This window comes from Thunnus albacares, chromosome 15, assembly GCF_914725855.1.
Source record: "Thunnus albacares chromosome 15, fThuAlb1.1, whole genome shotgun sequence".
Taxonomy (NCBI): Eukaryota; Metazoa; Chordata; class Actinopteri; order Scombriformes; family Scombridae; genus Thunnus; species Thunnus albacares.
This window is the reverse complement of record NC_058120.1, coordinates 12,967,464-12,991,478: the sequence shown is the minus strand read 5'-3', so window position 1 is coordinate 12,991,478 and position 24,015 is coordinate 12,967,464. Positions and strand designations below refer to the sequence as shown.

At 39.2% G+C, this 24,015-nt stretch overlaps 1 protein-coding gene across 5 annotated transcripts; it reads left to right on the top strand.

The window, feature by feature from the left end:
• The first annotated feature begins 796 nt into the window (after positions 1-796).
• On the top strand, positions 797-23,943 carry flvcr2a (FLVCR heme transporter 2a). 5 transcript variants are annotated; one of them, XM_044374446.1, is made up of 12 exons: positions 5,502-5,588; positions 9,279-9,951; positions 12,740-12,881; positions 15,416-15,556; positions 16,855-16,922; positions 17,208-17,311; positions 19,065-19,175; positions 19,730-19,835; positions 19,938-20,049; positions 20,712-20,776; positions 21,884-21,994; positions 22,753-23,943. In XM_044374446.1, the coding sequence occupies exons 2-11, from the start codon at positions 9,334-9,336 to the stop codon at positions 21,947-21,949; spliced, it is 1,533 nt and encodes a 510-aa protein (XP_044230381.1). In that variant the 5' UTR covers positions 5,502-5,588; positions 9,279-9,333; the 3' UTR covers positions 21,950-21,994; positions 22,753-23,943. The 5 variants fall into 5 exon arrangements, with proteins under 5 accessions (XP_044230382.1, XP_044230381.1, XP_044230380.1 ...); XM_044374445.1 differs by lacking the exon at positions 21,884-21,994; XM_044374448.1 differs by lacking the exons at positions 5,502-5,588; positions 9,279-9,951; positions 21,884-21,994 and adding exons at positions 10,177-11,007; positions 12,198-12,291.
• Positions 23,944-24,015: the final 72 nt, after the last annotated feature.

The window sequence follows — 24,015 nt, the reverse complement described above, 5'->3', positions numbered from 1 at the left end:
AGTAAATTTAGTCATTCATCTGGTTATTTACTGGCTACATTCAATTCAACAGTTTTATAGTATGTAGCCAAATTACATATAATTCAGTTACTATTTCCTTATGAGGCAGGTGTATTAGCCTTGAAGAACAATGGTTATATATGTGATCTGGCTACATATGGATGTTCAAAAGGCATTCTGGGGATCATAGGTTTCTATAAACAACTAGAAGAGCACAGTTGGGGGGAAATGGGTGAACTTACACCAAAATAAATTCATTAAAAAAACTGAGTGAAATAGAAAAATATAACTACTGGAATGATCCTTTGATTTGCTCATGCAATTGATGGAAAAACAGTAATTTGACAATAATTCAAAAGATGTATAGACAAAGTCAGAATCTCTCCTCTCTGATTGTCTGGTCATTTTTATTCTATGATACATTTGATGGAAGAACAGGTTTTCTTGTTTTCCTGTTTTCCCTTTTTTGGCGCAGGCGTCATGTATGCACACACATATATATATCGATATACATATATATATATATATATATGTGTATGTATATATATATATGTATATATATATAAAAGGATTGTTTACATTGTACTTTATTTTCTACCATATTGTTACTACCAACTATGTTTATGTTTTTTATACTTTTGTATATGATGTTATATAAGCATATAAGCTATCACAAAATCACATTTTGTATTTCTTCAAGAAATAAATGTTTAGTTTCTTTTTTTACTGGAATTTATTCAGTCCAACACAATTGAAAACGTGACAATTATGTTTTATTATGTGTTATGTACTAACATTTCTGTTTATCTATTCATGGTTTATTTGATAGTAACAGATACAGTGTACATAGACAAACTGAGAACAGCCATCTGATGCAAGTATTAGTGTTTGTAGCAGCTGCTAATTTGCAGCACCCGCCCCTCAAACGGCTTTTGTGAAAAGAGTAAAACAGTGAGGTAAAAAGAAGGTAAAGTGAACAGAAGATACAATAAAACACACATTTAGTAGTAATGCAACATTCGAGTAGACATTACCATCTGGTGGCCAAGCAGCACTGATTAACCCTTCACACCTACATTTTTATCAGTTCCACACTATTGCTGGCAGAAATTTTATTTTTAAAAAATCTTAACTATCATCCATGACAACTACCTTACAAGGTCTGGTTCATTTTTATGTGTTCCTGCAGAGTGAAGGGTTTCATTTCACCAGTGGTTAATTCTACATGACATGTAACACCATATGACTATATGCCTCAGCAAGTAATACAGTATATTTATATTTTTGGCTCATTTTATTGTCCTCACTTCACATAGACTATGCAGTTCTACATTCATTCATATCAAGCCACCAAACTATTGTTATATGGCTTTTCTATGTTTATTCACATGGGCACTAATAATATAATGTAATCACATTTTTATTGAGTCCTTGAATTTTATATTTAATAACACAAATGATCTATTATGAAAAACATAAAAGAACAGAAGTTCTCAGCATGTACTGAATAACTACAAGCACAAAGGTAACAACAAGGCACTTATTGTTCTTAACAAGAGGGATTTAACTCGCAGATTAACAACGTGATTACTGAGACAAGTGAAACCAGACAATACATTTAAAAATATCTTTCTGTAGCGGTGGAGTGATACTCTGCAGCAGACAGTCAGTTAAAACAGGCATTAATAAGGATTCTGTCCTGTTGTCTGTTGTTCTGTACATCTAAAGCTCCCAGTTAACAGTGTCATTTCTTATCTCAGCAGCTGGGTGGAGTAAAGGTCGAGTCAGCTCATGTAGTAGCCTATCGCCTATGTAATACAGAGGATTTCTCAGACAGCTCAAATATTGAATGAACTTCTGGTAGGCGGTCAGTTCTTCGGAATGAAAGCATCTGATAAGTCTGTTATGTAGTCATTCCTGTTTGTAAGGAACCCAGAGGTGTATTCTTCCTTCTACTGAATGAGAGGATTCATTAAGAAGTTAACCAAAGTGATACTTGCTATTTTTTTCCATTATTATCGGTGCATTTTCTTTTTTTTTCTGTTGGTTTTCAAGACACCTTACTGCGTTGGTGGAAGACTTCTTCATCCTTCCAAGTGCGCTCGTTTCAACCGAAGCAGAAGATGGGAGACAGTAAGCGGGACTCTCAGGACAGGAGCGCACAGATGATGGAGAATGGTCCACATTTGGCAGCGAAAGGTCCAGATGCCGCTGAACAAATTGAATGCAACAGCATCCCAAACGGTGACAGCGGCTCCGCGGCCACTACGCGTTTATACAAGAGGCGCTGGGTGGTCGTGTTCCTCTTCAGCTCCTACTCCCTGAGCAACGCGTACCAATGGATCCAGTACGGGATCATCAGCAACATCATTATGAAGTTCTACAACGTGGAGGCGTTCGCTGTAGACTGGCTGTCCATGATCTACATGCTCACCTACATCCCCTTCATCTTCCCGGTCACCTGGCTCCTGGATAAGAAAGGGCTGCGCGTCACAGCGCTGGTGGCCAACGCGCTCAACTGTGCCGGGACGTGGATCAAGGTGGCCAGCGCCAGACCCGACCTGTTCGGGGTGACCATGCTGGGGCAGTTCGCAAGTTCCCTGGCCCAGGTCTTCATCCTCGGGATGCCCTCCCGACTGGCTTCGGTGTGGTTCGGCGCGGATGAGGTTTCCACCGCCTGCTCTATTGGAGTTTTTGGGAATCAGGTGAGCTGATCTCTGATGGCACAAGCATCATCAAGAGTCAATGTAATACACCTTTAAATTCTACATCATGAGATTTGTCCCCAGAAACCCCCTAGAAATCATTTAATTTGAATTTTTACTTAAATCAGCAGCATGCAGGGGGATTTCATGAAACCTGTGACCTAAAGTCATAGCCGGATTAAACTATTAGTTGGCTCTGGGGCCAAAAAAACCCCCCAAAAACAGCTGACTGAATAGCCTACAATCATGTGGCAGCAATATCATCTAAGGAGTTAGACTATTTTCTGACAGGGCTCCCCTCTACATCCAGGACCTGCCTTCGTGGTTTAGTGGTAAAAACTCTCAAACAAATTTACAATTAATCAAATCTCAACTGACATGAAATGAACCTGGGACTCAGTCCTGCTTAAAACTGATCATTTAAGCTTCTCACCGGATTAAAAAAGCAAGAGTGAAATGCCACAGTTTGCACTGAGACCAGAAGATCCCTGGAGGTCCTTGGACCTTACTCTAGAAAATATATTTTAGTTAAAGCTACTCAAAACCAAGAAGTGACAGAAAACATTTTGATATTGTGAGTGATGGGTTACCCAATAAGATCATTTATAGCTTGTGTCTTTCATAACCACAGTGGTGTATCCAGGACATTTTGACGGGGGTGGCCGTGGCATAGTGAACATTACTGAATGGCAGGTGATCAAAATGTTTAAATACAAATGTTAGATGCATCGTGTTGCTTCAACCTATGCAAAGATAAATCACAATTGAATTCCAAAACTCATGTTAGCATCCATTGTAATGTTGTACTCAAGGCCAGGTTGTTGTTTTTACATTTTGTAATACAGCATTAAATTAAAGATGCCATGCTGACCACCCACAACAACTAAAGCTGATATTACAGCTGAGAACAGCACTAACATGCAGCTACCATCACAGTCTCTGGGAAGCAGTGGTTATTTAAACACTATTTTCAATCAGTAACTCTGTTCAGATTAGGCCACACATGTTCTAAGAGCTGTTTCCCTGTAGTGGAGTAAATATGTTGTATGTAACAGGTTCAGAACGAAGCTCTGGGTCCAAACTGGTGCAACACATTTATTCACAGGGGTTACCTGTGCAAAACATATTTAAAATCGATATTAGCAATGTTATTCACATCATCTTGGTGGTAGTTCAGCTTGCATCAGCTTTACTGTCTGAACTGTGAATTTCACTGTAATAGCTTTAGCTTACACTCCTGCTTTAAAGTTCTCAGTTGACTTCACTTACTTTAAGCAACCCGTACACAATGCTACAAACATGTGTAAACTGCACCTTAACATTTCCTACACAATAAAACAATATGGAGCATAATCATAAACATATTTTCTCATCTGCATGAGTAACACTCTCTTATGTTCCACAGATGTCACTTAGTCAGTCTAACTACTTGAAAACATCATATTTCACCTTTAACTGTGTAACTTGGCTGGTTAACTACCTGCATCTAGCAATGATCACACACCCTGAACTCAAATAATGTTACAGACATAACAAAGTAAAATGCAATGAAACAAACTGAACAACTGAACAAACTAACTCATTGTGGTGGATGCACATGAACTAAACATTTCACGGTCTTGCTACATGTATCCTTACACACCCTGAAAACAAATAACATTATTTACCTACTACTACTGTGATGGGTGCATGTAATCGCTTATGCTAATTGCTAGCACTTAAATCAGCAGGTGGCACACACGACACAGGGACGTTCACAACTATACTACTTCATAATCCAGTTGCTAGCCTCACAGTCACACACACAGGCTCTCTCTCTCTCTCTCTCTCTCTCTCTCTCTCTCTTTTGAGGTCTACAATCTTTGCCAATAATACCTATATGTCTTTCATATGTGTAGCATTTGCAGTCATGCGCAGTGATAAGCACACAGTGTATTAGAGGCGTGAAACATTATGTACATATTTGTACAAGCTATTCGTCTGAACAAAGTATTACTACACGTGTGTGTGTGTGTGTGTGTGTGTGTGTGTGTGTGTCTGTGGTCTGTCAAAGGATACTTTTGGGGACAAATTTCAGGCTTAGGACCAGTTAATTGGGGACAGCTTGTCCAACTGGGGACAAAAGCCGTGTCCCCAATTGGGAAGAAGCTGATTTTTGGGTCAGTGGTTAAGGTTAGGCTTAAGCAAGTAGTGGTTATGATTAGGGTAAGTCCCCAGGAAATTTATGTAAGTCTGTAATGTCCCCAAAAGTGACCACAACACCTGCTTACTTTGAGAAAAGCTTCATGGGTTCATGGATTTTTCTTATTTGCTGACACATTTCGAGTGGGTCTGTTGAAGAATGGCACTGTCTTCATGCTCAGACATACAACCTTTTCATTTCATGTCCAGCACTTGTGTAGGGACAGATTTTGTCTGTAAGAAAAGTAAAGTTACTGATCATAGGAGTTTCTGTGGTTGAATAAAACAGCTTTTAGGGCATTAAATTGCACATATTGTGCAGATAGGTTATGTCTTGGAAAAGATTGCCTTTTTGGGACATGCAAGCCATTTACAGGTGTCAAAATAGGAGAGGGGAAAAAAACAACTTTTATAGACATTTATTTTAGGCAACCTTTTCTTTCTTGTGTCTACCACTAAAATGATGTCATATAGACTAGTTACATATTTATTATCATTATTATTCATAAGTCCACTTCAAGCGCAACGCTTTGTTATTTATTTGAGCAAAACACTTAAATATGTTAAAAACTGTTTGTTTTAAGGGAGGTAACCAAATGGGAAATGACGTAATCAGTGTCTGCACAATTTCGCCATCTTCTGCTGGTACAGTGCATTAATTCACTGTAGTACTAGTAGTATAACAATGCTGCCCTGCTCCAGGTATGGTAAATTGACAGTTCTTCTAATTTTTTTGGTATGTTTTCAGTGTAAAAAATCCTCTCATAATAGCAGTAAACTCTGTTGGATTTTGTGTTTATATTTACAGCTGAGGTTATGATATATGGCTCTCAGGAATAGCCTGAAGGAGGAACATGATCGTGGAACTGCTTATAGACGAAATGCCGAAAGTGTTTTAGAAGTGGAGTAAACAATCCTGAGATAATTTTATGATGGGTGTATCTAATGTGCCTAAACGTTTTATTGAGCTGTTTTTTGCGGAAGTAAGGCGAATGCGCTGCCAACAAAGCAATCTCGGTGAAGTAAGTACAGTGTTGTGCCTCACATAAAGCACTGATACTGTGTCACGATTTCATATCTGATATTCCTTAAAGACGCCTGAGAATAGAGACCGTGAAGTACATGTGGGGGCTGCAGTTTCAATATCATGAAGAATCGGTGTTGGTTCTCCTTTTCCTCCCTTCACTCCTTCCATTCATGGGCTTTTCTTCATGTAGGCAGAGGTGGTGTGGAGGCTGCAGACAGCAGGGGCTTTACAATACTGGCGTCGGAAATTTCCAGTCTGATCAAGCTGCTTAAGTCAGTTATTCTCAAACTTTTTCACGTCAACGACCCCTAAACTGACAAAAATTAGACCAGGGACCCCCATGTGATAAGATTTTTGCTTTTAGATGTTATTACAGAAAATGTATGAAACCCATGACCAAAATAGCCTTACATTCTGCCATTGTGTTACTTATGGATGGAATTATAGTGAAAATAAATTATTCCCCTTTTTGCTGGGGACCCCCTTGAACCCCTCAAGGACTCCTGGAGGTCCCTGGACCCCACTTTGAGAACCACTGACTTAAACATTCACAACAGTAGAGAAAACTGGGGCTACAGGTCATTCACTTATAAACCTTCAACATCCTTCAATATGATGATCTGAAGGCCTTTTTAACTCTGTGTGCCAAATGTAAAAGAGCCATGATGATGCTAATAAAGTAATTGTTAGTTGCAGCCCTTATTAGAACTCAAATTAAAGAAATATTATCATTTTAATAAACATTCACTATTTCAGCCACACTGTCCCAAGCATACGTTAATGTGTTTGATACCTAAAGGCCAGTAAATAAAACTCAATGTCTCTCATGTTTTTTTCATGTAGAATTATCAAATTAGTTATGCAATCAGGCTTATAAACATAAGGTTGATTTATAACCAAAATAAATAAATACATTTTAAAAGCATCTCAAATGTGCTGCTTTTCTCCTTTTTTTAAATATAATTTTAAACTAAGCAATTTGAAGACATCATCATGGGTTCTGGTGACCTGTGATGGGCATTTGTCACTATTTTCTGACATTTTATTGACAAAATGATCAATTGAATAAATAATGGATTCATTGATAATGCAAATAATTGCTATAGTGTTAGTTGCAGTCCTCAACCAGATAGTACATTTGAGTGCTTTAGTGAAACTGTGTCCTCAAGAAACTTTGTTTAGATTACTTGATAGAATAATTTTTTCGTAAAAAGTGGAACAACAATAAATTACCCAACATTTTATTTATCATTTGATGAACATTGATTGATATGAATGCAATAATAATGTCTGATTATCCTGATTTGACCACACTAGGATTGCTCAATAAAAAACAATACTTTTGTGAGTATAAGAAAGAGGTGACACAGAGCCCCAGTTTCCACTATGGTTGATTAACATAAACTCACTATTTAGTGTCCATCATGCAGCATCAGCAGCACTTCATCTTATTTCCACCTCACACCTTTCTTTCCAGTCTGTCTGTCAGTGCATCATCATGTCCTGTACCATTAATCTCTGTGTCCTGTTGGTATTATCTTCATTAATACAGATAACTATTAGATATCACAGGCTGCTCTTTCAAACTCTGAATTCTTAAAACAGTCAAGACCCTCTTATGTCATGCTAGTGTATTAATTTCAATCATGTATGGCAAAGTGTCGGCAACAGTCAAAGTATATGTGAGTCTTAAACCAAAGTCCAAAGTAAGTCCAAAGTAAGTCTCAATTCGGACACTATCTAAAGAGCCCAAATCATTGACATATTCAACATCAGTGTCCCCTCGTGACCTCTGTGCACTCGCTGATCCAATCATTTCTTACAGTGACCAAATTCTTAAGTCAGTGCTTCATGTGTTCTGGTCTGTTGCTGAAAAGAGTATAAAATACAGAGAATTAATTACACCAACAGATGAGCTAAGTTTTGTCGTTGTGCTCACTCAGATTCTCACTTTGCAATAAGCAAAACAGAGCACTTGAACACTTGAACAATTAACTCAACATGTGTTTACATTAAATACCATGCTGATCATACTCTGAACAATATGAAATGTCTCATATGTCAGACTTAGTTGAAGTAATTATAGCCAACTTGTAAATTTCTGCACATTTCAGACAGAAAGTTTTCATGGTTGTGGATGATGATGACTGCAGTATAGATCTGGTAAATGATTTGTTGCCTAATGATAGGTTTTTACCAGAAGAAGAGATTTCTGTTCATTTGTACAATTACTTACTTTAATCCCCTAAAATTCAGAGACAGTATATAAGCATAAGCAGCAAATCCAGTGTGCTGGAGTACAGAGCTGACACAATAAAAATGTGTCACTGTGCTAATGCTTTCTGACCGCACTGTGACTGTAACCTACTCTTTAAATCAACCAGTTTCAGGCCTGTCAGTGTGGTAATGTGTGGGGAAGATAATGTTATATAAATTGATTGGGCATTAGTAAATCCAATTTATGAACCACAAACACTCTCTTCTTCTCTTCACTGCTCTTCAAACAGTGGGATATTGTCAGCTTGTGTTTGAGCACAGACTTCCAACCCACAACCACCCAATGCTGTAATTGTCAAAACGTGTCTCATAGTCTTATAAAACGATTTGTATTCTAACAGTTTGATAAACCACTGTTAACGTTTAAATCTTTCTTCTCACATATTGATTTGATGTTGATAAAAAGCTATTTGTGAATGCATGCAGAACAAGGACTTTTCTGCCACTTTGCTGCAAATCTGTATGTTTTCATGTATTTGCACAAGGCTGCAGGTCAAGCACCTAAACACATTTGCTTTGCGTATATATTTGCCGCCAACAAACATTTGAGGCCGTAGCTTCATGTTTCAAATAGCTCTGGTTTGTCTTTCACCATTTCTTCCACTTTGGTCCATTTTCTGTCATTTTCAGTCTTAACCATCATTCTCAACTGACTTTAGCTCATCTGATCAGATCTGTGTGTGTCATGTGCCTGACTCAACACAGGTTGAGTGCCTGCTATCAGGTGATATCTGATACCATGACATAGCTGGAAGGAGGAGTTTAAAATGAGAAGTAGAACTCACAAAAGGAAACAATCACATGACCACAGAAGTGTTAAATACCAGAACAGGCAGGCGAGCTTTGACCAGCAGTCGGTCAGGTATGTAACTGTTGTTTTGGAAAGGAGCTTTCCAACACCGCTCATTATATTTAAACTGCGCCCCAGACCTGCTAAATCAGCTGAATTAATAAGCAATAATCTCTGCTTTTGGCACAGTAGACAAGCTTATTTATGATCAGCGTGTAGGAAGTACCTGCTGGGTTTGGGAGGGGCGAGTCAGGTAAATTGCCATGGTGTTAAGAGAGCGCTTTGCTCTTCCCTCCAGCTGTTAAGTTCCCCAGAAGCTTGAAGGAAAAGGGAAGCATTTCAGTGGGAGCAACATGAGTGGTCAGAATGTTTTCTCTCACGAGTGGATGGAGGACAAGGATGATTTTTGTTCCCCGTCAAGAAAAGAGAGAGCCAGTGTGGGAGAATATGACCACCGTCTGTCTCTGGGAGACGGCAGCGTCACCTCGGAGGCTTCCGTACTGGACACTGAGGATCTCTCCCCACTGATGGAGACCAAGTTGTACAAGCGGCGTTGGGTCATGCTCTTCCTCTTCAGCATCTACTCCATGAGCAACGCCTTCATGTGGCTGCAGTACGGCATCATCAGCAACATCTTCATGCGCTTCTACAGTATCGACACCCTTGCCATCGACTGGCTCTCCATGATCTATTTCCTCACTTACATCCCTCTCATCCTGCCTGTCATGTGGCTGCTCGACAACCGAGGCCTCAGGGACGTCGTGGTTGTGGGCTCCGCCTTCAACTGCATCGGGGCTTGGATCAAGACGAGCACGGCTGACCCCGACATGTTTGCCATGACCTTCTTCGGCCAGTTTGTGTGTTCAGTTGCCACAGTTTATATCCTGGGCATCCCATCCAGACTTGCGTCCCTGTGGTTCGGGCAGCAAGAGGTGTCCACCGCCTGTTCCATTGGCGTTCTGGGAAACCAGGTGTGTCTCTGTTTACCTGTTGGGCTCAGAACTTCTTTGGCAGTGTGTGTATGGTGTTATGCACATCTCATATTGGTGTTAAGGGAACGGTATGTGTGTGTTGGTCAATGTGAGAGAATGAAAGAGAATTCTATCGTCTCTAACACTGTTTTCAGAGGCAGCATAACTGAAAGGCAATGTGTTAATAACAGGCAGGTACATGTTATGTCGCATCTGCCATCTTGAATGTATGACTGAGCCTCTCTGTTCCTGTTCTTCGTTCTTCTTCTTGAGTCAGCAGGTTAAATAAAGTGACTCATTATGCCAGGGGGGAAAACACACAGCTGCTTCAGCCTCCAGCAGTGAAAGGATCCATGATGCATGTTAACTTGCAGAACTGAACACTTAATAGATGCTTACATTGATAGTTTCAGTTCTATAAGATTTACCTCAGGGTTTAGTCAGGCAGTTTTTCTCATGCCTGCCGACATGGTAAATGGGAAGTTGAGAGTAAATATTTGAGCTTAGCTCAGTATTTGCTCGCAGTTGACATTTAGGTTGTTTTCCAAATGTCAAAGAAGATTTGTTTGAGTAGAATTTGAGCTTTATTCATTTAATTAACTTACTTACTTTCACAATATCACATTTTATAAATGTGTAGTCTGAAATTCAGACTATAGAATAGGAAATAAGCAAGCTAAACTTTCTGAACCAGAAAAGAAAACCAGGGCGAAAAAGCAGTGAGTTGATTGCGGAGGAAGATATTTTGGCCAAGTCAAGTTCAAAATTAATCAAAAAAGGCTCCTACTTTGCTTTTTGATTTTCTACATAACACACAGTTACAATATAGACAGATAACAGGTGTATGACAAAGAGGCTGAAGGCAGAGAAGCAAGTAGATATGGCAGAGCTTTAGATTTATCTCACTAAAAAAAGGGAGATACCGGTATCGTCTAATTGTTCAAAGTGATTTCCTTTATGTCTGTATGTGTGTGGTTTGCTCTTCCTAGCCAGGGGATATTACGTGGGATGGCGGGTGACTTCCACCGCTTGAACCGCCTGCTTCTGAACAAACTGGTAAACTTTGGTAAATTAACTGTAAAATGAGATAAACAGAAATCTTCAGCATGCCATTTCATGTCTCCTTCACCTTAGATCTTCCCTAACATGTAGCCAAAAAGTCATATAGTTGAACATAGCAGAGAAACCAAAAACAGTGTTGTTAAAGAGATGATTAATTCACAAGTTTTGTGGTAGTGACACAGTTTTAAAAGTTTTAATGCAATCTGGAGTCGTTTCCAATGTGAAGAATCTGGGTTCATAATTAAATATAGCATGAATTATTCTTTCAGTACAAGCCAATAAAAACAGCCAGTGGATGGTGTACAGGCAGAACAGTTTTTATGTTTTAGGTTATATATGGATGTCTTGTGATCTTGCACGATCTTTAACATAAACTTTAAACACGAACCCTCAAAAGATGTCCCACCCCTCTGTTTTTCCTTCACTTGAAGTGTGTCCTTTCTCACCTGCGTGAGACCAAACACTGCACACCGGTCATTGTCAGGCATGTTTTTGTTTTGTGACTTAGTCCTGCTCCCCGCAGCTGCAGATAAAAAGAACACGTTGTTGATGTTCGTTCGCTCACCACGACTTTATTCCTTTTGGCTCAGGTCCTAAACAAGATACTTCCAAGTTTTCAGGCTAAAGTAGTTTACATATCCCATCGGATGTTTAGAAATAGTTCACGATCACAAAAAGTGGGTAAGATTTGCTTTGAAGATCAAACAGATGAACAGTTTGTGTGCCAAAAGAAACTTCATAAGAGACGACATTCTTGATGTAAACCAAATAAATAATTTTGCATATTTTTGACAAGTTATCAAGGCTTCTTCCATTGAAAATCCACCAAAAATAGGGATGCAGTGTCTGTTTCGGATGTGTGACAGTGAACAAAGACGTTGTAGGGATCTTTTATAGGCTCCTATGAATATCTTACAAAGCCTTCTCTAGCAAAATGAGCACCAGGTAAGTTAACAATCGTTCAAGCAGCTCATGTTAGATATTTAACATCAATATACCAAATGTGAAGTGTGTCCGTATAATGTAGAGGATAACAGGTGCGGCTCCAGAGGTCATGGTGTATCATTCTTGCAGGACATATTTCTGTGCTTACACGCCTCAGACGCTGCTCACTGGTTTGTTCCTCCTGAAGGAACGTGTCTTGTCATATTTTTGCCCTTTCCCTTCTCTCACCTTTCCCCTAGAGCGGTGGGACCTCGACCGGTGTCCCCTCTGGAAAATTCTTGATGCTGTAGGATGCTGAGGAAGTGGGCACTACTCATGTGGTATTCAAATTTGGAAAGTTTAGTTACTCCCCATTTGTCCCCAAGATCCAATAGAATTGTCGTTGGACCCTGAGGGTGGGGTGGGGTTTTACTGTCATTTCCCAAGAAATATGACCCCTTGCATTATGGTAAATAAGCATGTATCACTGGTGAGTTTACAGTGGTGGGTATACCATCACTCACAAATGCCAAACTGTCAAATCTTAAGTTTTGATGTAACGATTTGTTTTCGAGGCAGCATAAAACTTACATTACGTTCACTGTAAGACTCAACTACCTTTTTCTTTTCTGATTCTTTATTTCAACCTTTTTCCACTTTTATATTGATACTTTCCCACTTTACTGATGTGTACTTAGTGTAAGTGTGAGTCTACGAGTGTGTGTGTGTGTGTGTGTGTGTGTGTTTAGTTGTCAGCTGAAGGCAAAGAGTCATTTTTAAAATCTGTGCATTTCACCTACAGATGGGCATTGCCATCGGGTTCCTGATCCCACCCATCCTTGTGCCTAATGTGGACGATGTGAACGAGCTGGCATACCACATCAGAATCATGTTCTACATCAGTGCCGGAGTGGCCACCCTCATCTTTGTCCTCGTTGTCATCGGTAAGTCTTCAAGGGAAGATGACTATTCCCATTCAAAGGCTCATAGAGTGGTTAAGAACTGTCAGGGCTCTTTACTCACTCATGCAGTAATAGTCCACCGCAAGTCCCTTTCAATGTCATACAGTATAACTCCCACAGTCATGTTGGGAAAATATAGAAAGACTGTGGGAGTCATCTTGACAGTTTGTGCTTTCCCGTGGCAGGGACTGTGACAAAGCTGTTACCTCAGCTCGCCTCTTTTGCCCCTTTCAGTAATGCCGATGGGATTTAATAGTTTTTTAGTTATCTTTGTAATGATATTTTTGGATGAGAAGACCAACAATTCTCCAGAAGCATTTGTTTGACAATCAGTTCACTCATTTTTTATATGGAAGGGCTGTTAGGGACTCCTGCGGCAGCACTGCTGAAAAGCCGAGTCTCCCTGAGTGTGTAGAAATGTGCGCTCTACCGAAAACTCAACTGCATTGCTGTCCACTAGACGAGCAACTACAGTAATTGCTGTAATTGTCCACCTTTTTGATGAGATGTGTTCAGACACGATGTGAAATACAAGCAGGAACTCTGGGAGTCATAGAAGTGTTTTATTAAATCATTTTCCCCTCTCAGCTCTGTTAAATTCCTTTTTCACCTCCATCAAGGACTAAAACTTGCTGACAGTCAGGGAAGTATCGTGAAGCTTCACTACAGGTCTTATTTACTTCAGAGACAGATCCTTGGTTGACAATCAGAGCTTAGAGCCTGTGTCAGGTCAAAGGTTGGTGACTCAAAGTCTTCTTTAGAGGATAAGGCTGACAATTTTCTGTATTTTTCTTAGTGTCGACAAATCTCATGTGCAGAGCCAAACCAACAATGAATTGATCCTGCTTACGAGTACTGTGTGTGTATTCAAAGCCTGATATATCTTATTCCTCTGTGCTGTAGACCTCTGTTGCACCGTTGCACCAGGCGACATGTTCCCCCCCGCAAAGAGTTTGGGTATGATGGTTTGTTTAGAAACTCCTCCAGAGACTAATCCCAATGATCATGTTTTCAGTCTCCGGAGAGTAGTTTTGTGTAAAGCAGAGGCCACTGCGCATATGTGGTAATGTGGTTCAGTTTACAGAGCTTCACTAGCTTTTTGTGCTACATATCACAACCTCTAGACTTTGTATTAAAGTACTTTTCAATGTACAATCTAAGAAAAAGTCATAAGGTTGTGATATGTAATCCAAATCCTTTAATGGGGATGATGTGTTCTTGTCTGCTGCAGCCTCCTCATGTGATTTTTGTTTATTTGGAAATTATATGGCAAAAGACTCTGTCAGAAATCACCCATAGTAAATACACGTTTATTTATTCTTTATTATCTATCACTGGTACAAGTGGGGTCTATTTACTATTCTATTATTTACCTCGGCTCTGCAAATTGTGATTGTCGTGATTTAATATTCATATTAATAAATTCTTATGATATATAGTGCTCTGTTTCACAGACACACACTGAAAAAATCCAGCAGAGAGATTTTGCAAAGTGTGGTGGTCTTCCTCAGCGGATGGAATTTGCTCCATTGTTAAGGAGATAGATTAGTTGTCATCACATGACCTATCTATGGAACTGTGTACCTGTGATAACAGAGGAGAAGAAACATAAAGAAGAAAACATTTATTTTGTACATTTACATCATGTTACTAAGATATTGTTTTTTTAAAAATCCAGAGTTTTGGTTTTACATCCAATCTGGGTACATTGCTGTCATTCTAATATTATTGTATACTGAGTTTGTATATTATGGGTGTGGTAATAATATTGTGGATCAGATTAGACATAAAAGCCAATCTAGGGACAAGCAGTAAAAATTAGCCCTGTAATTAACGTTGCGATATGTGTCAATAGTCTATTCACTGTGTGTCTGTAAACACTAGTATACTATACCACAGGAATTTACACAATAGTGCCTCAGTTAACAGTGTTTAGCTTTTAACAACTTTTTATTTCAGCATTTTTCAAAAGTTAAAAATTGCTTTAAAGAGACAAGTAATTAAAACAGGAACAGAAAACCAAAAAAAACCAAAAAAAACCAAACAATTAAACTAAAGCTGATAAAAGTCTAATAAAATAATGTTTGTTGTTAGTTAACTCAGCCTGTTGGCTTATTGACAACAGGTGTGTCAAATAGATAATTAGCTGGCTGGGAAACAGCGTAGCTGAGCATGCTGAGGTCATTAACTGACAAAATGTTTTATCTTATCTTCTGAGGAATGTCCAACCCTGCCTTGCTGTTATGTGCAAGTGCACACACACACACACACACACACACACACACCTATTTTGCCTCCACTGTTACTCTTCCTCCTGTCAGTATGACCTCTTGGCTGACACTGGGCTTAACTTCCTTTTGGTGTCTGTGCCGGCTGATAGGAGAACAGACGATACACTATCATCACCACCTTAATGAGATAGCTGGTTTTCTCTCCCTAGATTACAAACGTCTTACATCCTAAAGACAAATATAACCTCCTGAATCACTGTGTGTGTGTGTGTGTGTGTTTTCCAGTGTTCCAGGAGAGACCAGAAATCCCTCCCACCCAGGCCCAGGCTCAGGCCAGAAGCATTCCTCCTGACGAATACTCCTACACGGCTTCCATTTTGAGGCTGCTTCGCAACAAACCTTTCATGCTCCTGGTGGTCAGCTATGGTGGGTCTTCTCTCCTGCTGCAGTCATGTTTGAACAAGTGGAACAGAAACTATTTGCCTAATTACACCCTGTCTGGAGGAACAGGTCCTTAGGTGTTTTATTTACAGCTTAAATCACTGGGCTGTTGATTGATTTATTGTTTATTTATCAGATTAATAGTTTAGTCTATATAATGTCAAATAACAGCGGAAAATGTCCATCACAAGTCCTCAAAGTTGAAGTAAATTACAAGTGTTGTCCAATCAACAGTCCAAATATGTTCAATACACAACAATATAAAACAGAAAAAGTAGAAAATTGTCTCGTTTGAGAGGATGAAATCAACAAATGTTTGGCCTTTTTTGAAATAAGATACTTTCATAAATGGGTATCAATTGTCAATTAATATTTTGTTGATCAACTAATTGTTTCAGCATTATATTTAGGTTTTTATTTCCACATAGAGATCCCAAATGTTGATCCAGCAAACAGAAGGCTGTACAGTACAGAGGATGTTCCTTGCATTAAGATGAGCAGTTGTAATACTTTCAGCTCCAAAAAATACTAACTTTAGCATGTTTTAGTAGTATAGAAAGTTCAAATAAAAGTTATATCATGAAGCTCACAGAAAAGGAAGTCTGAGACACATCTGACTCTTCACATACTTGTGAATGTGTTTGTATCATGGTGACGTCTCCATTACATCATCGGGACTTGCCGGTCGTCCCGTGTTCCAGCTCCTTACTTTTATCACTTGTAGCTCAGATGTTGTTGCAATATCAAGGTGAAAGGTAACAAAGATGTAAAAGCCTCAACATAGATGTTTACAGCTGAAGCTGTCACAATCATATTTATGGATACTCACTGTCTTTATCGTCTGGTGTGCAGATATGAGGATGTGTCATCATAACACATGGACTTCCAGTGCACTGCTTATGTGTAACTTCCATCTAAAGGTCCTCTGAGATGTCCCTTTTTTTGCTCTGACTGTTTAAAAACCCAAAGGTCACGATTTAATGATTATGTTAATGATTGACAGTTTGAAGAATATTAAAAAATGTTAGCCTGGAAATATGTACCCTCTGGACATCATGACAATCAGACTTAATGCCCTTCTGTGTTTAGAGAGAGGCACTGATTGACACGTGTTCCAGTATAAACTTTAATGCTATTAGTCAAGTATTGACAATGTCTGAAGGCTACTACAGACTTGATGTGAGAGGTTGTCAACAGTGTTTTTAGGGGGAAGGTCCCATCTGGACCTTGTCCTTTCCCTACAGGTTGTCTCAGAATAGACTATTTTCTTTTGTCTTTTTTAGGGCTGAACGTCGGCTGCTTCTATGCTGTTTCCACTCTGTTGAACCGGATGATCATTGAACACTATCCTGTAAGTCTCAGTGTGTCTGCTGGAAAACATGCTACTGCCTTACTGTCTTCTATTTACAAGAAGTTTTGTTTGCTTAGTGTCACTACGCACACGCTCGAAGACATTTGTGTAATTTTTGTTTGACACTGATAACAATAACGCTGACGAGAAGATGACCTTGAGTCTGGGACTCTGGTTGTTATGTCCCGGAGCTTCCAGGACAAAATAACTGCAGGATGCAAAATGTCACAGATGTCTTATATGGTCTGTAAAACCAGAATTGTCAATGTTGGTTTATCCTCTCAGGGCGAAGAGGTGAATGCCGGGAGAATCGGTCTGACCATTGTCATAGCTGGCATGGTGGGGTCCCTCATATGTGGCATTTGGCTGGACAAGACTAAAACCTACAAGTAAGATATTTGTATAAAACACTGTTTTCTATTGAGAGTAAAGACAATTCAGTGTGTGACTGTAACTGGTTGCCAGAATGTGTTTTAGTAAAGGCCCCTGTCACTGAGACAAAACAAACCTCAGCCAAATTTCCCCTGTAGTTTTACTTCCATCATTTGACGTTAAAAATGAGTGTTCCCTCTAATCACATTCTTCAGACGACTAAAATGACCTTCATCTGCCTCGTGGACAATGTTTACAATATTCACCATCTTAGTGTAGCATGTTAGCATGCTGACATTTGCTAATTAGTAATTAAGAGGGACTGCAGATGTGAAAACTCCCTGTGATCTCTGAAGCGATTGCTCCAACGTCATTTTCAGTCTTCAAGGTCAAACAGTCGCTCTTGTTTGCTGCGGTGTTAGCTGTGCTTTAAAACATGGACTCCTTATATGAACGTCTTAAATCATTCGTTCAAAGGAAGATGTCTAAGTGGATTAAAGCTTTTGTTCAAAGTGGGCACGGATGAATCCAGTGGAACTGAGTTTTATATCTGAAGTCCCTCTCTGCTTATCTGAACTGACAAGCTGTACTCTACTGGTTCTCCCGGGTAGCATCTCAGGCCTCGTGCCGCTGCATTAAACATGGAAAACAGTAATAATGCAATCTTAAAAGTGAGAGTATCTGATCGCTTTGTGATCAGTGATGGTGTCCTTTTTGTTTTGTTCGACAGCTTTTTTTGGGGATCAGGTTTCTAAGTCTTTGGTACACAACGTTCAGTTATCTGGCATGCAAACTATTATGACTAGATAAAATCCTCAGTCCTCAGATTCCTTACATGCCATCAGGATGCTTAGCTGTCAAAGCAGTCAGGCCCATATTTATGTTGTTGACCCTCACGCTCCCATTGTCCTATGTGGGAGAGAGTCAAAGGACTATGTTATATTAACAAAAATGTTTTGGAGCAATATTTTACGCGTGGTTGTACAAGAGACAGTTTCACCAGAGTAAGCTTGTTTGTGCAGATGGTCCGGGTTATGATGAGGGGTCTTCAGTGACTTGGGAATATTGGTTTTCCCAGTCGATAGTCAAGCATTGCCCTCAATCAGCAGAAAGTTATAGCATATAATCTAATATACTGCATATTTTCTGTTAAGTATTACTCATTAAAAATTAAAAAACAAAAACATAAAACATCTTTTTCTCAATGGCAGTTTTGTGTCAGCAGGGATTTGAGGATATTTGTAGGCACTCCTGTTTTCAATTATTGTTGGTTGGGCTTGTACAAAGTCGACGCACGCACATGAAATGATGCATGTTAAATGTGGTGAAGAGTCATTGGCTGGTTAGACAATCTTAGCGCTCCTAATTTAACCCTGCTGGCTGTACTTATTAGTTTTGGTTCTTATAATGAAGTGTGTTGCCGCCAAAACAGTTGATGCTACAAGTTTCTTTAGCCATTTGAAATATAGACTGTGGAATATCAGGAAAAAATTAAATTCCCAAGTAGCTTTTAGAAAGCTGCATATACATAAAGCCTTTTTTGTTAAATGATGTTGGAGGATTTACTTGTTCTGATCAGCTCTGGTGTGTAACAAATGTAAGCCCAGTATTAGGATTCAGATTCTTAAACATTCATGTAAAAGTCAAATCTGATTAAAATGGGTTTCTAAGATGATTTGGAGTATTTAGATTTACAGGTCTTTCAGTATATACCAGCAAATTAGGTTTGCTGTGTGTGAATGCATTGATATTCTCCTCCTCTCTCCTCAGACAGACCACCCTGATCGTGTATATCCTCTCTCTGGTTGCGATGCTGGTGTATGCCTTCACCCTCAATCAGGGTCACCTTTGGGTGGTGTTTCTCACAGCTGGACTTTTAGGGTAGGTAACCAGTAAAGGCCCCCGAGCTCATAAACATCACACCCACTAACCTGGTAAAATGAGCAGCCAACATGCGATAGCCCTGTGTGTTATTTATTTTATTCTGAGGTTACCCTGAGGTTGTGATGTGATGAACAATTTGTCACGTTTGATTTTCAAGACAGTTTTTTAGAGCTCCTGCCAGACATTCTGGTGAGGCTGTAGTTTATGTTTCTCTGCTTCTCTCCCATCTGGTACGAGAGCTGCTTTGTCAAAGCAAAATTAATGCTCCTCCGACTCCCAAGTCCACGTGCTTTGTCCTCACAATTATTGCTATTTATGGTAAGCTGATTACGCCCATATCTGGTTTCCATAGCGATTCCTTTTTCTGGGTTTCATTTCTGAAATCCAGACAGGATGTTTTATACAGCAATATACACTCGCCCCACTTTTAAATGTGTGGAGCTGTTTCATTTTCCTTGGTTAGGATGAAAACTGAGCACACAATTAAGGAATAAACCACTGCAGATCACACACTTTAAGTCTTTTATTTGACCTTGAGTGTCTGTTTGTAGTCTCTTCATGACAGGTTACCTGCCTCTGGGCTTTGAGTTTGCAGTAGAGCTCACCTATCCTGAATCAGAGGGAACCTCATCTGGACTTCTCAACTGTTCAGCCCAGGTTGGTAACATCAGCACGGTCACATCTGGCCACCAGACAGAATACAAAAGAAAGACAACATTTTATTTAGGGGCTGTAAACGTTTCATGAATCCTATTTCAGATCTTTGGAATCATTTTCACCATCTCCCAAGGGAAGATCATTGATAACTGGGGCACTTTAGCGGGAAACATCTTCCTGTGTATCTTTCTGCTAATAGGAACAGTATTAACAGGTAAGATATTAACCTTTCCTCTGTTTCCTCAGCATGTCTCTCCTGTTTACAACACCGAAACACCCTCAAAACAACAGTGATCATTGGACTCTTGTCATGTGTGCACGTGATATGAAAGGGAACTTTAACACATGATGCATTTTAGTGGTGGAGCATGACTGTTTAAACCATTGTGCTTTGTGTTTACAATCCCCAAGTCACACGTGCACATATTCACATTTTCCACAGGATAAGGCTGCCATCTAGTGGCTGAACGAATTACATTATTTTATTAAAGGCATTATTCACTGAAAAAAATGAGGACTTCAGCTTGTTATTTACAGCTGTTTAATACCAGAAAATTATGTTATTTTTCCATTAAAACAACTTTTAAAGCCATTTGTAGTTGTTACCTCTTGGGTACATTGGGTGTGGATTCATTCTAACAACTAATTTATCTGACAGAAAACCTGCAAATTCATCATTTTTCTAAATGACGTGATATTGAACTGAGACACCACTGAGGAGCTATTTCAGTTTGTTAATGAACACCATTTTCCACATTTTGCGATTTTTCTTGCAAACACAGTGTCAAACTCCCTATTTATACAGAAAGGCTACCACAGCAATAAATGCCATAACAGAATCTTTTTTTTTTCCACCCTCCTCCGTGTTCATCACAGGATTCATCAAGTCCGACCTCAGGCGGCAGAAGGCCAACCTACAGGCCGAGGTGCAGACAGTGAGTGTAAGTACATCTGTGTGCTCTGCATGAAGTCAGTGGTGAGATCTTCACATCCCTGTGGAGAGGGAATGTGTTAGATGTCGCCCGGGCTGAATTAACTCTGCTGGCTGCTTCTCTGCAGTCCTCACACTGCAGCGCACTGCTGCCGGCATGCACACAAGTGAATGCAGGAGTTGCACTGCACTGTTTGGTGGAAACTTTCTCTCATCACACTAAAAACATCCTCTATTCTGTTTGCAAAAAAGCACAACTCTGCTTCGTCTGACAGCTCTCCAACTCGCTCTAACAGCATGTTTTATGAACTTTGGCTATAAAAAACCCAATTTCGGTTTAACACTTGTGGAGATGCGCTTTGTTACACTTTTATACGGGTGCAGTTGACAGCTGTCAAACAGATGTTGTATGTAAATCTGTTACAATCAGTTTTATAAATCACTGTAATAATGTGATAATTAGACACCACAAATTCACTTTTAATAGGTAAAAAGCAGGTTTCATTTATTGAATTAATGTGGCACCATCCTCATGCACCAAATTTATGTAACATACTATATATATATATATATATACATATTTAAATTCAGTGAAACAGAAAATAAACTCTGGTGGCTTTCAGCTGCTCAAAATCACCTTTGAATTTTGACAATATGCCAGTTTAAACAAGTTCTTATTTCACAGCGTGTGTGCTCTGCAGCTCAGCTTGTTTCCTTGTTGTTTAAAACAACTTCAGGACCTCTTGCTGTCTTTCCTCCTCCGCTCTAACAATGCAAATGCAACTAAAGCGGAAAGCTCCGGTAATCCTGCACACTAACAGAACTTAAATGAGCTACACTTAGTTTATCATGAGCCAGTTGTTAGAAATGAGGAGACAGTGACATCACTAACAATGCAGAAACAAACCTTAAAAATGAGCCATTTACAAGTAAATAATCCCATAGAAATATTTAAGGGTGTTTTTAAAGCTACTATGCTAGTGGACAGATAGCAGGCAGTTTAGTTTGGTGTGCAGTGGTTTCTGGGGGCAGACTGGTGGTGGTGGTGAAAATGGTGGAGGATGAGGAGGTCCCCTCAGGGCCCCTCAGAGGTGTGACACCCAAGTTATCGTTCCAGTCTACAGGCTCCGTGCAGGACTACGGGGCCACAGCGTGCGGCGGCCCCTGGCAGCGGCAGTCATGACATAAACCCACAACCTCACAAAAACCAAAACACACACCTGCCAAGGTAGGGGCACACACTCTTCTGAAGCTTCAACACAGATAATAATAAACTCCCCACATACACACAACAGACAAGAGTATCATTTGTCATTTAACAAACTTCAATGTGAAAATCCCACTGAAACTGTCCAGAAAATTGTTGAAAACCATATTTTGTTTTCAATGTACAAAAATAGAAGGTTTAATTATTTTTTTCCCCAAAAGCATGACTGGTATGTTATTAATATTGGTATGAAGAATATTTGAGGTTATTACTAGACTGCAGTACATTCCTTCCACTTCAGCTCTTAGATTAAACAGGTTATCCTGCTGTTAAGTAAAAAAGCAATTCATCCAGGAATTCAAACCTCCTGCAAAGTTTGGTTGAAGGGTCCTCAAACTTTTCTGTTCATAAAATGTAGAGCTGTGTTTTCCCGTTAAGTCATCATCAAGATGAAATTAATACTGTAGTTAAATATATTTCTGTCAGTAATGTTGTTTTTTTTTGTGTCACTGTGCTTGAACATCTTTTACTTTAATCAATCAACTTTTTTAAGGAAAATCTGAGCTTTGAGCCTTTTCACATTTTTGATGACCTAATTAACTAAATGTTTGAATTGTGTTGATGAAGTTTTGAGTTGTTCTGTTTTTTTGGTCTATGTTAATGTTCTGTTGTCTTTCTGAATGCTATAATAAGTGGAGAATTTGTGTCTCTTTTGGTAAAAAGCTCAGTTTTTGTTGAACAATGTGATTGTAATTCTCTTCTGTCTCCGTACTTTGCAGAAAATGACAGCTGATCTAGAAGAAGGAGGCGTCTCTCCTCCGGAGATCCTGAAAGAAGGGAAGTTATAAGGAAGGAGGTCCTGCTGGACTGAAGGGAAGACACATACCTTCCTTCTATCAAAGCATCACAAGCTTGACATCATATACAGATAAAAACAAACAAACAAAAGAACTGACACATTTCCACACATACATGGCCAGAGAGTAAAAAAAAGCTGCTGTTAAGAGTTCAGATCGAGCACAATACGAACAAGCAGACCTGCTTTACAACATGACGTACTGTAAAGACTCTGATTCACACTAGTATCCCAAGTGCAACTTAGCTCATCCAAAATCAAGCACAAGTCAATCATGCACAAGAGGAATGCACTTGAAACCTCAAAGGTTTTTACATCCTTATGTGAAAACATCTTTATTCATTTTAGCCAATGTGGGCATTTTAAATGTATCATCAGTGGAACGCAACTGCCACTTTAGTGACTCCAACATTACTACTGTAACTGAACTTTTTCCTTTTATCACTTCCCCTTCAATTAGTGTTAATGTAGTGTTCTATGCAGTCTAATGAGCAATGTTTAAACTGTGAGTGTTTCCTAATAGTGGACCAATATGGTCAGTATTTACATTGCTGAAAAGTTTTTAGAATATGCTAAAAACAGTGACGTGTTTTCCTGTCATGGCAGTCAGGGTTGCCAAACAGAAGCTCAACAATCATATTATCTCTGCCTGCCATTCAGGATCACGTGGGAGTATTACTCTTGAATACTGCTGATTACAAATATGATTGATGCCGTGCATCTGAGTACACTTTGGAAGGTCAGTTTTGTCCTTGATCTCTACAAGAATCTCGTCAGACACAGGAAGAAGAAATCTTATCTGGATCAACTGGCGAGCGGATGAGGCAAATAGATCTATTGCACAGTAATTTTGCACAAAAATATGTTTTTATATATAAGACTCTTAGCTTGTAAATTTGTTACTGAGACATGTAGTTGATACTATGTAACCGGTGTTTGTACAGTTTGTCTTTAACATGTTTTACTTAATGTCTTGTGGCTAGTCATCTGGTGATTTTCCTGTTTTATAATGATTATGTGATTGTGAGAGGTGCTAGTTGTTCCTTCAGGGGCATTTTAGGAAAACTGAGTATTTTTATGACACTTAAGTAATAAAAAAAATACGTAAAAACAAGTCAAAAACATTGTTTTTGTTCCATATATGATGAGAAAAGTTCTTGTAAAAAGTGTCACTCTCTGTATCTAT